Source organism: Metarhizium brunneum, chromosome 4, assembly GCF_013426205.1.
Source record: "Metarhizium brunneum chromosome 4, complete sequence".
In the NCBI taxonomy this organism is placed as follows: Eukaryota; Fungi; Ascomycota; class Sordariomycetes; order Hypocreales; family Clavicipitaceae; genus Metarhizium; species Metarhizium brunneum.
The window spans coordinates 2,632,925-2,646,986 of NC_089425.1; the positions used below are offsets into that span (position 1 = coordinate 2,632,925).

Below are 14,062 nucleotides of genomic sequence, written 5' to 3' on the forward strand. Positions count from 1 at the left end.
TCACATTTCAAGACTTGTATAGCTTAGAGGGATGTATTTGCGCTAGAATTGACATCTAATAGACCATGATATGTAACACCTGGCCTCAACAATGTACAATATCCCGTGTTAGGTAAACGCATACAGCGTATAATACACGATTCGCTTCATCGTCCCCACGTAAACCTGGCTTCATGTTCGTCGACGAACACATGCCAATCTATCCAGCTCAGACCCAGATCCTGTCCCGAACTAATTGAAAGCCGTTTAGAGGCGCTGTGCACCTCTTGTTTCAATGGGAATCAAACACATGCCCACAAACGCCGATAAAATTAAAATAGCAGATAAGTAAATGGGCGTCGTTGCCCCATCTCCGGGAATATTCGCAGCCAGGATCGGTGCTATTAACCCTGTAATTCTGTTCAGGAAGCTTGCCACTCCAGTTCCAGCCCCTCTCACAGGAGCGGGGAAGATCTCGGGAGTAAACGCATACAGTACACCGTACATGATGTTTTGTGAGAATGCAGCAACGCAAGAAAATGCCAACTGGGCGGTAGGCGTCTTTCCAAATATTACAAAGAGGAAGAGGAATATGGCGGACACAAGCGTGGAACCAGCCAGGGTGCCACGACGGCCGAAGAAAGGAGACGGAGAGTCAACAAGGTATGCGGCCAGCACACTGCCTGGTACCCCCATGATCGAAGTGATGGCGTAGTTTCGGTAGGTCTCATTTGAGATTGTCGATGTTTCGGATGGTACTTCCTGACCGCCGTCGTGGCCGTGAGAGAAATATTGGGGTAGAAAGGCGTTGAAAAGGGGATACCCCATTCCAATGGTGGCCCAACAGAACCAGATAAGCCCCGTGGCCCAGCCCAAGGTTTTGTTTTGGAAGAGGGGCTTTAGCCTCTCTCCCGAGAAACTTTTGAGCTTGTTGGACAGAGTACTAGACCCAGATAAAATGGGGAGGTGCGATCCCAAAGCTTCAGGTTCGGGCCCGGCGTCATCGTTTGCGGCAACTAGATCCAGGAGTTCTGAGGTGAGCCAAGTCTTTGTCTGGTTTCTGTACGCAATGCCGTGAACAACTGCCACGGCCTCATCCTGGCGGCCCTTGCTGAGGAGGAACTTTGGGGACTCGAAAAGCCGGAAGATGAAGAATCGGATGACGAACATGGCGAAGGTGACGATACCAATGGAAACAATAAAGTATCGCCAACCTTGATCCACGACATAGTTGGCGATAAAGTACCAAGCAGCTAGAGACGAAATCAACTGACCGATTGGCCACCAGACCGAAAGCAAGGTAAGAAGCGAACTAGACGCATCTGGGAGAAACTCGAGGAACAATGCGCCATCTACGGGTAAGCTCCCCCCGACGCCGAATCCCAAGGCAGCAAACAGACAGCTGACGGCCCCCCAGCTCTGTGCATAGGCTGATGCGATTCCAAAGACACTGGTAATGAGTAACGTGAAGTTGAAAGCGATGCGGCGGCCGAGAAAGTCAGACCCAATACCCCAAATGAAGCTTCCCAGAGATAAGCCAACAAAAAGAGCGCTTGTGGTGTACCTGACCCTTTTTTCTGAAATATCGAATTCAGCAGATAGCGAAGGCAAGGTGAGGGACACGCCTTGCAACCAAAGATTGTCGGCGAACCAGCCGAAACCGCAGAGGACAAACAATTGCCAATTGTATGTTCCCATGCCAATATCACCGATGGCCTTATTAATAAGCTTCGACTTGATCTCATACTCGGTCCACTGGCCTTGGCGGCCTCTCCTGGTTTCCTTTCGCAAGCCCTCGATAGTGTATTCTGCCGCTTCCATCTGCAACATTCCCTGCGTCTCGCTGTCCGAATTTTTGCCCTCGGCCGCACCGGCTTCGACGTCATCGTCATGGCTGTCTTGTCGTGACTCATATTCCGTACGACCAGATCTTGCAGACTTGCTATGAAGGTGTGCTTCTTCTAATGGAACGAGCACTCCAGCGTAGTTGTGCACCGATTCGACACGGGCAAGTTGTATTCGGAATGGGAGCCTCATGTTGAATGTTGTGGCAGCACACCAAAGGTTGCAACGAGATAAATCATGGATTGAAGCATTTAGTAAAAGATGAAGTGAATCTGAGAAGCGATCGCGGACGCATATGGAGAACGCTGTACGTTGTGTTTGAGCTGAATGAGACCAGACTCTGGAAGGGGGTTTATCGACGACGGGTGTGCCAGTTGGGGCCAAGTCTAGTTGAACTGCTCGTAATACCCAGAGAGCAAAGGTTGCGACAGCAACGAGCGTGCTGCAGACTAGACTGGCGAAGCGAAAGATTCAGGATCAATGGAGAACTGGATTGTAAAACAGAACGTAGAGCAGCGAGTGAAGAGTGGCTTGGGAAGGAACTAGAGGACAGAATGCGGTCGAGTGGACGGGCCAGCGACGTCAGATGCAACCAGGCAGTCTCTCTCCAACATTGAACGTCTCGTGCCACAACCGCCACGGCAGCGGGATGCAATCAACCTGCACGGGTCAACTGGTGGCACTGAACCTTAACGCTCAGAAGTTACTCCGTAGGTGGGGAAGTAATAGGGGGTGGGGCACTCAGACCAGAAGCGCCGTCGCTCGGCTTCGAGCTTCGAGCGTTGAATCTTGACGTATTCCGAATATCCAGCACCAGCATTATGGCAAGCACAGGGCCAACCTCGACCATGCAAGCTTCGTTTTCATTCATGTATTGAATAGCAAATACCTAGGTTCCTAACCTATAGCCAAGTATTGTCCGTTGAATTTGGTGGGGGACTCTGCATGTCCCGAGGCGAGCCGACCGAGACAAGCCTCCCTCAAGTGGTATAACGCTCACCAGTTCCCTCACACCAGAGCAATTTTGTGCATCTTACATAATCGTCCTTCCTATGCTGCATCGTCAAGTAACAAATCAAGAGGGGGAAAAAATTCAGGAAATACGACTCCAGATAGTCCACAAGTAAAACCAAGCACTCATCGAGTGCTCCCGATCCAAATAGGGTTTTTGGATGCGGAAACAAAATCCCCAACGCCATGCAAAGAAATTGGTCAGCATCTCTTAGCCTTCCCTCTTCATTTTCTTGTTTTTGATGCTGTGAAGGTAGGTCTTCTAGTCTTCCTCGTCGCTTGTTGCGTCAATGTTGGCTTTGGATGCGTTCTTCTTCTCTTTCTTGGGCTTCTTTGTTGGTTCGACTGTCGCATCACCTAGGTCGTCAACATCTTCCATGGCCTGGCCCATTTGTCGAAGTGCAGCGTTGATACCAGGTGCGGCCTTTAACAACGCCGTGTACTGGGCCACAGAAAGCGATATTCCCTGTTTATCGAGTTAGGATGCATAGAAGAGCGGATACGCACACTGCGCTCGGGGTTCGCACCTTTTTCCCTGGGAGCATTTTGCCATCCTTTTCATAATACTCTCGGACGTTGATCAGGCACACGCTCTTGAATTGCGACACTCCCACGCGTCGTTTGTTTGAGAGCTGTGGTACGCTGAATTAGCCCACAGAACAAAGCTGGATGATCGCAAGTGACGCAAGAGACGTAGATTGCAGCTTACTTCCCAAAATGGGTTGCCGTCGTCATCTTCGCCATCGGCGGTGACATTGTGCTTGGTCTTCTTCGAACTCTTGACGGAGACCTTTTGATCCTCATCAGAATCATCAGCAGCCCGTCTCTTGGTCGAAGGAGACATGATTCTGTGCGATGAACGAGGAGGCTTGATCAAAATTCTCCAGAGTTGGTGCACCGGGTTACTTGGAAATCGACTGGATAAAAGCTGCGGCTTTGGAGTGGAAGCTTGAAACTGGACCGTGCTGCTTGACGCGTCACATTTGGGCCAGCTGCAACACGATCTCACGTGACAGAAATCCTAGGCTGCGCGGCTGCCAGCTGCCCTCGTTTCGTGGAACAATGATGCATGTGCCAAAAGCCCAACTGTCCTATTGCCCATATCTATCTCGCAAGCCAAAGCGCCCACAACGTTGCCCTTGTTGTGTATTGCAAGTTGCCGACGTTGATATTGATATCATTGAAAATCCCAATTGCGTACTCCGTACAGCTTGTACCAGTGGCGCAGGCCAGCATTGGCAGATTGGCGGGTTGACGGCTGGGCCGCACTACGGCAACACTAAAATTAGCGACTGATAGGGGTTGACTTGACTCGGCCCCAAGAAAGAAAGCAGCCCCGGAATTCCCTCCTCCTGATGGATGACCAGGGCAACGGATCTCAATTTCGAGACGCTGTAGCTTATCCAGTGCGACGATAGGATCAGACTCGAAACATCTCCTAGAGGCTAGCACTCTCCCCACTTGGCATCTACTTATATTACCCAGCTTGATCTCGACCCGCGCCATAGCATTGTCGTGGTGCCATAAGCATCTTCCGATTGAGATTCTCGCCAAGGCTTGGGTTGACTCCCGTCCCATTTTACCAACGACGGGTTGTTCCCATGAGTTCAACAAACTGCGACGGCGTAAACCAGCTCGCCGCCCCCCACGAACCAACCCCTGAGTATGAAGCCCAGAAGCCCGAGACGGCGACGATAGGCGACCAACATGACCTAGTCAAGACCGACGAGACCGACTCAAGGGACCGAAATGTGGCTCGGGCGTCGACAGCGGAACCTACGGAGCTCGACGACAAGACGTCTGCCCTTGCCGCCAAAGCTCTCAAATTCATTTCCGAAGCCACGCCAGCGACCCTAGCAGGTGTTGCAGTCGCAGCGTCTGCTATGATATATGCCCTCCTCGGCCAAATCGGTCTCTTGTTAATTGGTGCCATCGGTGGTGTGCTAGCGTTGATCTCGCTAGAAACCAGAAATCCAGCCATTGCGCAAGCCGTGCGGGGAGAAAAGGGACCAGAAGTTCTCGATAGGGTCTGGCTCGATTTGCAGCAGTGCAAAAGGAATGATTGCAACCAAGATGGCGATTACGAAGAGACTGCCTCTAAGTCCTTTGACGATTTTCGACCAGAAACACGGGACGCCCTAGGCGGACTTGTGGACGCAGTCATTCGAGACTACGTCAAGTGGTGGTATAGTCCAATTATACCAGGCGACCATTCATTCCCTCTGTCCTGCCGAAAGACGCTGAACTCGTATCTGCTGTCTATTTCCAATCGAATATCCAAGAAACGACCAGCAGACGCTTTCTTGGATCTACTTGCGAACGGTTCTTCCATCGTCATCGCGCTGTTATCAGAGCTCGCTGCGGCTTTTGCGGACCTGCCTCCTGAAACGAACATGACCGCAGCAGATGCAGTATACAATTACCTGGCATCGAATCCAGATTCTCGACTTGCCAACCTACTCAATCAGAAACAGCAAGCTGCCAAGTTCAGGATGGTAGCTGAGGATCTCTTGGGGTTTCTGGATCAAGGTGTCCAAAACTGCGATCCAGCTCGGATTTTCCTTCGAGAAATCCTTGCCAATTCTGTGCTTGAGACAACCCTGCAGACTTGCAGCAAGGCCGAATGGATTAATGGATGGATTGTGTATCTTCTGGAGGCTGGCGAACCAGACATCAACCAGGCCATTGACGTCGGAATGCAAACTGGCCGTGACACTGGGTCCAACGTGTTTGCAGACATTGACGGAAATGTAGGCAACATTGGCATTGCAAAGCCTGTAGTGGCTCGTTCAAGTTTGGAATTGGATCGGTCGCGTCGGAAAGAATCACTCGGCCATAAGAAAAAGTTGAGTAGAGCCGATGAAGAGCTGGAAGGTGCCATGGGAGAAACGAAACGAATGAATGCAATGATTGCTCGAGATGATGAACGACAACAGAGAGACGATACCAATCTGGACAGGACAGATACGTCTAATAAGAGTGTAGAGTTGGTGTCAGAATCCCAGGAAACCGGTCAGAAATCACCCGAAACTCCCGAAGAGCCCGCTGTATTAAAGGGACTGGGTGAAAAGTCGTCTCCCAGAGGCGCGTCGACAGACTCTACCAAGAGTGAAGCAGAGAACACGCCCGTTACGCCCAGATCTGGCCTCGAGTCCCCAAGCCAAAAGTCATCACCACAGCGGTCCAGTGAGCAGCACTTTACTTCGTTTGATCAGATTGTGCCACCAGGTCAATCGGAGGACAATGACGAGGATGGTCCTCGAAAGGCTCCTCTTACGCTTCATAACGCGTCGTTTACTTTGCACGATGATGCCTCAGGTGACGGCGGCAAGATTCGCAGCAAACCTAGTTGGGACTATTTAATCCAAGTCGAGCCGTCATCGTCTGCACATACTGGATGGATGATTGTTCGACGTTACTCAGATTTTGAAACGCTACATGAGATTCTGAGGAGGATTGCAACTATATCTGGAGCCACTGCATTTATGGAGCTGCACAAAGAATTGCCAAGCTGGAAAATACACACAAGAGAGTCTCTCCGGGGAGAGCTTGAAAGGTACCTGAGGGACGGGTGTTGGTATCAGTCACTGGCTGAGAGTGAAGGCATGAAGCGCTTCCTGGAGAAGTCTCAGGGCCATACACACGGTAACTCAAAATCCTTTGGCTGGGAGACTGTTGGCAAGAACATGCTTGACGTTCTTACTATTGCGCCCAAAGGTGCTGTGGAAGGAGGCAAGACATTGGTTGGCGGTGTAAGCGGAGTATTCGGCAACATTGCTGGTTTGACTAGGAAATCGACCAGCCAGTCAGTCGATTTGACGGGGTCTGTGAATAGACTATCTATATCCACGCCGCCTCGAGTGGATTCAGCAAGATCTCCAGCCAGATCAGATAGAGCTAGCATGGACAGCCAACGCTCTTCGATTATCTCCATCCAACCCGGAAAGATGGCACCAATGTCGCGACGGCCCAGTTACCAGTCCGTAGGCGATATTGACGGTGAGATGGGGAGGATGGGTCGCAGTGCTGAGAGAATCGAGACTGGATCTGGCCCAGCAAGTGCACGACCCAGCATGGAGCATAGTAGAGCATCTAGCTTGGCGGCACTTCGGTCACCTTCGACCGTTAGTCTTGATTTCACGAAGCTTCCCCCGCCACCAGACGAGATGATGAGTGATTATGAATCATCAGTGAATGGTGATGAAACACAATCGAGACAAAACGATGGTGCGAACATCTATCAAACTATTCGCGGTCTACCAAACAGCTCTAGTGCGCCGTCCTTGTCGACCCCGAATAGTGGGAAGAAGACGATGACGAAGCCTGTCAAACAGTACTCGCAGATGTCGGAGCAAGAAACCAGAGTGGCCGTCGAGCTCCTGTTTGCTGTGATTAATGAGATGTATACTCTTTCGTCTGCATGGAACATTCGCCGCACGCTTCTGACCGCAGCCAAGTCCTTCCTCCTGAGACCGGGGAATCCGTCATTGCTCACTGTGCAGTCTTTGATCCAGTCATCTGTGCTCGATGCAAACACATCGGACGCTGGAATCGCAGCTCAGCTGCGCAAGCTTCGGGAGAATACAATGCCCACAGACCAAGAGAGGGCTACCTGGCCGGAAGAAATGACAGCTGACGAAAAGGAAAAGTTGGCAATTAAGGCACGCAGGCTTCTCATCCAGAGTGGAGTCCCGGCAGCGTTGATGGGTGTCATGGGACAGGCGGCCACGGGTGAGGCACTCGGTAGGGTGTTTGACTGCTTGCAGATAGAGGAGGTGGCGAGAGGCCTGATATTTGGACTAATCCTGCAGGGCGTGAGGATTTTAACGCACTGATGATATTGCAAGAGAAACGGGAGTCGATGGTGACGAGTAGCTGCCTGGGGGTGGCAGTTTGAGAAGCAAAATTAACAATTGCTCGTCCAACGGGGACATGCAGCAGTGGCATTCGCTGCTGAGGACCTTTCAGCGTTCTGAAGGTGTACGATTACATGGCATATCAGGAATGGAATATGAGCAATGGTACCTTTTTTGCCGGCTCGTTTCATTTTTCTTTGAGACGGTGGTAAAAGCTTTTTTTTGACAAACACAGTGTAACGACTAGACCACAGGTACAACTATACATATGTATTTTAATAGAATAGCCACAAATGGCACTGGGTGCTGTTTATCCGTTCTATAGACTGAGCATCTCGGACGTTTCTGCCTGGCGCAACGTGCATAAGCCAAGTTACAAGTTAAAGCTAGACAGACGATCCAAGAAGAGTGGCGGCAACCAGCGTCGCAAGCCACAGGCGTAATTTCAAGCGAAGCACCGCACTTCGCGCAATATATAGCTTTGTTTGTTCAATTTCATCCTATTCAACATACGCGGGAGCAAAGGCAAGATGCTTTGGATGACTACCTCTAGGTACCTAGGTAGTTATCTCAGATCTGTATCACGTGGATGATGGGCATACAGTCCAACATGACAACATGCAAGTCCACCACACACCTTCGGGTACACATACCTTGGCCTTTCCTGGAAAGGAACCTGCACGTTGGCCATGATTCTTTTGACCTTGTCGTTTGCGGGGAATTTGGGTAAGCCACGGCTGCCTGCCGTCGGGTCCCCGTCGGCGGTGGCTACACGTTATCGTTTCGTCTCATGTCCTTCCGATCCCTACTAGTGTCATGTCAGTTGTGCTGATTGACCGACGACCACACCTGACGCGATCGACGGCCAGGGCTGAAAGGGACCGCGCTCATGGTGACGGCTACGAAACCAGCTTGGGAGGTGTTTGGCCGACGAAGAAGACTGTGTTCGCTTTGGAGAAGAGCGGCGTGCAACCCCTGTGCAAATCTTGCGTTTTCAGCAGTTCCGGTGATCTTGTTGGGAGAAACGACAATCATTAATGCCCGCTCCGTGACGCGCTATTTGTCTACGGAGTAGTTGGGCAGGGTTCAGGCACGGGAGTGGTAGACTAGGAGGGAAAGGGGAAATGTGAGACCGAGTTGGTGGCTTGGATGGCACCGTGGCGTTTCTGCATCGCTTGGAAGAATTCACCCTTCGGGGCTCGCCCGTATCAGGTCTGGAGAGACAACTACTCCGTACCCATCCGTCGAAACGAGGCACGACGGAGGATGAGGGGGGCTGGGGGAGGGGGATCGTCGGTTGACCTGCAACAATCATGGTCGAAGGATGCAAACCCCCGTTCCGCCAATGCGGTATGTAAAGTCCGATCTGGAGAAAGCCGTTCGCCGTAGCTGACGATGCCCGAGTCACACAGGTACACATGTCCAAGGCGGTGTACGGAGTAGATGGGAGCGAAATGGTCATGGAATGGCGCATACTGTACGTGCCATGTGGCCCAGGAACGAGGCACATTTGCAGTTCCCCGTTCAAGATGGTGTGACGCACCGCGACGTGACTGGTGTGCGTTCATCGCGGCATGCGGGGGAGATCAAAACCGGCGGCGCGCAGTTGCCAAGGAGCCAAGTGACGGGATGACGGGTTTGTGGAATGATCTGGGAATAATCACCAGCGACGACGTCCTGGGACGGCTGCAGTGTTGCACCGCATCACGGAGACATGTGGTGGTGTAGCACGGAAGGGCTAGGATGCCCAACTTGGCAAGAAACAGAGGCCGAGGCTACAGCAGAATGTCGCACCGGCCGCCTTTTGCAGCGCAGTCGAGAAATGAAGAGGCAAGGTTTGCGGAGAGAGAAGAAGGGGTCGACCACCGAGCTGCGTCTTGCTGGGCGGCCATGCACGTTGGGAGATCGACATGGCCAGAAGCAGAGTCGGAACAAACTAGATTCCCTGCGTTTATTCGCGGGAAATACCAAGTTCGACGACGTAGCTGGCTTGACGTAGAGAGATACCATGGTGTTGAATTCATGTTACCGTCCTTCCATACTACAGTGAGCTCCTCCGTGGTTCGTGGTTGTTGGTCTTGGGCCCGTGTGTGACGATATCCCACTTTACGTGCGCTGGCATGCGAAATCAAGGGTAGTAGTAGATTATTCCCAACTTGTTTGTGTCGTCTATATGTCAGGTGGGAACGTGAATGTCTCTGTAGCGATTTGCAACACCAATAGCGAATCGCAACAGGGGATTCTACATCCCACACCGACCATACATCGTGTATCAATGAGCAACCTGCATGCTTAGTTGCCTCTACACATGTATATTTCTCATTCACCGTATTTACATTGCAGTTTCAGATTCACCAAGTTGACGGCTGCGCTAGCCTCGGAATGGATGACGATTGCAACGGTTTCCCTGCATGGATGTCCGGCACCGGCCGTTGTGATCTCGACTCCTCCCGCGGCACGCCGTGTATCCGTCCTTCAACATCGTTGCTGACCTCCCATTTCCTCATTTGATGCCTCCCCACAAGTTGAAAGGTCGCTCAATTATAGACAAGGTGCGGATAGATGTGGATAGACGAGTGGATAATGTGACAACCCAATCTCCAACGTCTGATTACTATTGCAGAAGTGGACTATTGCTACAGGCCGGAGAGAAATTGATATTGACGGTACGTTACAACAAGTTTCTTTTTTTCTGGCAGTGGACACGCAATTCACAAGTCACAAGGACAGGTACAGTCACGCGACGAGGTGTGTACTACTCCAAAGTGTGGTAATAAAATGGTATTTCATAGAAAATAGAGAGACGCTATACATGCTCGCTGTAAATGCCCAAGAAGCCGTGTGAATCGTCATGATTGTGCCTCGCCAAATAGAATTTGCTCAAATATTAGCAATCTTGTGTGGATTATGTGTGTTCCAATAGCGCCGTACTCCAGAAAACAGGTATCATGTAGCAAAGGAAATATTAGGGATAATATGTAAAAGAGATAAGATGTCGTGTGAAAAAGGTGAGACATATGAAGCGTGAGTGACTAGTGTTCGTAACACGAAACAGAAGTGTGGCGGAATGGTAGGTAGGCCATGTTGAGTAAATTGAGGAATGTCTGCCTTCGGGCAGGCATCGTATTTCGCTTGTTAGATGTGGTGAAAAGTAAACATGATATTAATGCTTCGCGGCGGATTCAGGCTTGAAAACAGCAGCGGTAAGGAGGATCTCCCCTTCCGTAGCACCATCTTTGGCTTGGGATGAGATCGGACTGGGAGTGGCATTCTTGCCATCCCTGTTATTAATATCGGCGGCGTTTGGAGCGAGAATTGCGGCCGTAGCAGATGCAACTCCGGCGGGATGGGGAGGACTAGGATAGTCAACACGGCCGATCAGCTGCTCGCGGCTTCGTTGCCTCTGGCTCTGAATATCCAGGGAAGCGGTAGACTCGGGCGTTGCCACGCCCATCTTGGAGATTTGGTTCTCCACGTCGGCGAGAAGTGCGTAGACGTCATCTCCAGCGTATATGCGAATACTCTGAACATCAGACCGCTTCAATGTAACTGTGCTTCCGGCGCGGCTGATGTCGCAGACATTCTTGGCTGCATCTTCAACGACAGGTTGCTCAATTATTGTGCTCGGGACTTGAGCAACAACCCTTTGCGGGGAGGGCGAAGCACTGTCTGTTCGGCTGGCAAAACTTGTCTTTGATGGGCTGCGGGGTGGTGTAGAGAGCTCGCGTGGACCACCAGGAGATTTCACGCTCTGGACTGATTCTGACAAGCCCGGGGTTGATTTTGCAACGGGAAGCAGGGCGGCAGCTGCAACATGCTCCAATAGCTTTTGGCGAACTCGTGTGCGGCGATTCTCTGCCCGTTCCAACTTCGCGACCCAGTCGTCAATTGAGGCATCCAATTCGGCCAGTGCCTCCTCTTGTTTGAGCATAGATTCGTGGCTGAACTTGGCAACCCGAGGAGAGCGCAGGTACTGGCAGATACGTGAATGAAGATTGCGACGTCCGGCACGTAGTGACGTGTATGTTCGGCGTAGATAATCGGTCCTTTCATCGAGGCTGCGAAGTTCCTTTGAGAGGGCATCAACGTCTTCAACCCGGAGAACTTCAAATCTTTCAGCCTGGTCCAAGGCCTGCTTCTGGAGAGCTACAACATCATTGAAGCTGAGCTTGTGGGCCGCATCTGAAGGCTTCCAGCCTTTAGGCAGCTCCTCGAACGCTCTTCTTTCGCAACTCAATGTTTTCTTCGAATCATTGGATTTGAGCGATGACCCATTGGTATTACGAACTTCAGTCCGCTTTCTGGGTCTACCGCGGTCCATCATACCTGTCGTCGAGGATTCTGAAGCTCCGCGACGATGTTGGTGGATGTGAGATTTTTTCGGTCCATCCTGACCAGACACGCTCCGGTCACTTTGGCTTGAGAAAATGCTAGATCCGTCCCAAGGCTTCGGAGAGGCACGGTGAGACTCCATAATTGGAGCGGAAATCGGAGTAGGAAGCGTAGTAGCCGATGAGCAATCACTCGAGGCCGATTTCGGCTGCGACAAGTCCGGCGTAGAAATGCTCGGCGTAATTCGCGGTCGGCCAAGGGGAGAGTAATCCAAACGAGCACTTCGAGAAGACGACGGAGGTGTGCTATCTGACCTAAGATTATTGCTGGAGACTTTGGACTGCAAGAGGGGAGCCGGAAGCTCGGCTTTGGGAATAAGTAGAGGCGCCAGCCGATGCGGGAGCGACTGAGACAAGGGAGTTTGTAATGCAGGCTGAGGAAGGGTTCCATTAACAACTTTGGTAATGTCAACAGGTAGGGATGTATCTTGGCTGCGCATTGGCACTCGCTGTCTCTCATCTCTTGCGTCTTCTGGGGCACTCGAAGAACGCTCATGTAAAGGTGGCCGTCCAGGTATGGTAGCTATATCGACAGTCAGTGGGAGGGTCAAATCGGCTGTATCCGGAAGAGTCAATACTAACGAGAGTCCATTGCGATTTCTTGGACGGTTGTCATGGGTTCTAGCTCGGGCACGCTGACTTTACGTCGTCTGAGGGGATTATACTGGTTGACCCGGAGGCGCAAGGCCGAACCCGCAGACCCTTTGTCATTTCTGTCGCTCATTGCCACTGCAAACGCCGCCTCGGGATCCAAGGATTTGCTGATATTCAAGTTCGCAATCGGCTTGTCTTTTGGGAATAGTTGATATTTGCGTTGCTCTGTCGGCAGCATCCTCCAAGCGAATGACTTATCTATTGATGAGGTAGGAGGTGTTGTCTAGGTGGTGTTCGTGTAAGCTGGAAACCTACACCTACGCGCCGAGCAGGGGAAGATGTAGCAAAAGTTACTCACAGAAAGTATGGGAAGCGTTGGAGACGGCGACTTTGGGACAGAGCCTGGCTCTATATTGGCGATACATGTCGCGATATGAGCCATTGAGGTGAGTAGACTGTAGAACTGGCACCAAAGTTCAAACCCTGCAATGGTTCCACTTGTACTTGGAGCTCTACAGAAGGGCAGGTATCACAGAGTCTATGAATAGTCTCAACCCGAGTATTTCAATAGATACGGCTCAGAGAACCACTCATTGTTCAGCCAGCCAGCTGGGACGGCGTTGGAGGAGTCGGCGCGGACGATATATATCTACGGAACGGCCTTGTTCAAGCCCACATTGGACTTTGTGCGACTAAAATGGGCCACCCTCAGTCCCATCACCTTAGCCTTGGCTTGGTCAAAGGCAACAGGATCCATGGTGTCATGGTGCCCACCACCCGGATAGAATGTAGGGAACCGTGCCCCTGGCAAAAGTCCAAGAGACCCTCGATTGTCAAAGTCACTTAGAGGCATGCACAGGCCGGGAATCTGAGACGAAGGTTGCTTTGGTAAGGGTAAGGTCGCAGTAGGTCGTCTGTATAGCACTGATGCGAGGTGGGGCAAGTTGTTCATCTTCTGATGCAGAACACATCTATATGCCGGTTTGTATGTATGTATGTATGTATAGCACAAGACCCCAGTTGTTGCAGCTTGCCCGAGAGGGGATGGAGTCCGTCGAGTTGTTACGGAATACATGGTATTGAAACCAGCTGCAAGACGCAACACGAGGTCGCCATCGCCCACTCTGACGGACAGACAATCCGAAAGGGACTAGACTCGAACAGCTCGAGCAACCGGCCAGAAACCAGGGTGAAGGAGGCTGGAACGCCTTCTCTGAGCTCCATGGGGAGTCAAACAGACTCAGACCCCTGACGCCCGTGTATCCCTTGGAGATGGCTCTGAGGGGGCCCCAGTGCGGTTATAGATTATCATGGTGGTGGTGGTGGTGGCAGTGGTGGAAGTACTGAAGCATCCGAGTCCCCACGTCCCATCTCCACTACGGCCAG

General features: G+C 51.5%; 4 protein-coding genes across 4 annotated transcripts; 1 reads left to right on the forward strand and 3 right to left on the reverse strand.

Moving 5' to 3' along the window:
• Positions 1-246: 246 nt before the first annotated feature.
• mfs1_5 (MFS siderochrome iron transporter 1) lies at positions 247-2,016 on the reverse strand (the record flags this gene model as incomplete). Its single annotated transcript, XM_014690110.1, has 1 exon — positions 247-2,016. One exon carries the CDS (start codon positions 2,014-2,016, stop codon positions 247-249), a length of 1,770 nt encoding a protein of 589 aa, XP_014545596.1.
• A 1,081-nt stretch (positions 2,017-3,097) lies between these two features.
• Positions 3,098-3,679, reverse strand: G6M90_00g074720 (uncharacterized protein; the record flags this gene model as incomplete). The annotated part of the gene is made up of 3 exons (XM_014690109.1): positions 3,098-3,301; positions 3,363-3,467; positions 3,545-3,679. 3 exons carry the CDS (start codon positions 3,677-3,679, stop codon positions 3,098-3,100), a joined length of 444 nt encoding a protein of 147 aa, XP_014545595.1.
• Positions 3,680-4,436: 757 nt separating this feature from the next.
• On the forward strand, positions 4,437-7,670 carry G6M90_00g074730 (uncharacterized protein; the record flags this gene model as incomplete). The annotated part of the gene is made up of 1 exon (XM_014690108.1): positions 4,437-7,670. One exon carries the CDS (start codon positions 4,437-4,439, stop codon positions 7,668-7,670), a length of 3,234 nt encoding a protein of 1,077 aa, XP_014545594.1.
• A 3,184-nt stretch (positions 7,671-10,854) lies between these two features.
• G6M90_00g074740 (uncharacterized protein) lies at positions 10,855-13,118 on the reverse strand (the record flags this gene model as incomplete). Its single annotated transcript, XM_014690107.2, has 3 exons — positions 10,855-12,605; positions 12,665-12,959; positions 13,035-13,118. The coding sequence occupies 3 exons, from the start codon at positions 13,116-13,118 to the stop codon at positions 10,855-10,857; spliced, it is 2,130 nt and encodes a 709-aa protein (XP_014545593.2).
• Positions 13,119-14,062: the final 944 nt, after the last annotated feature.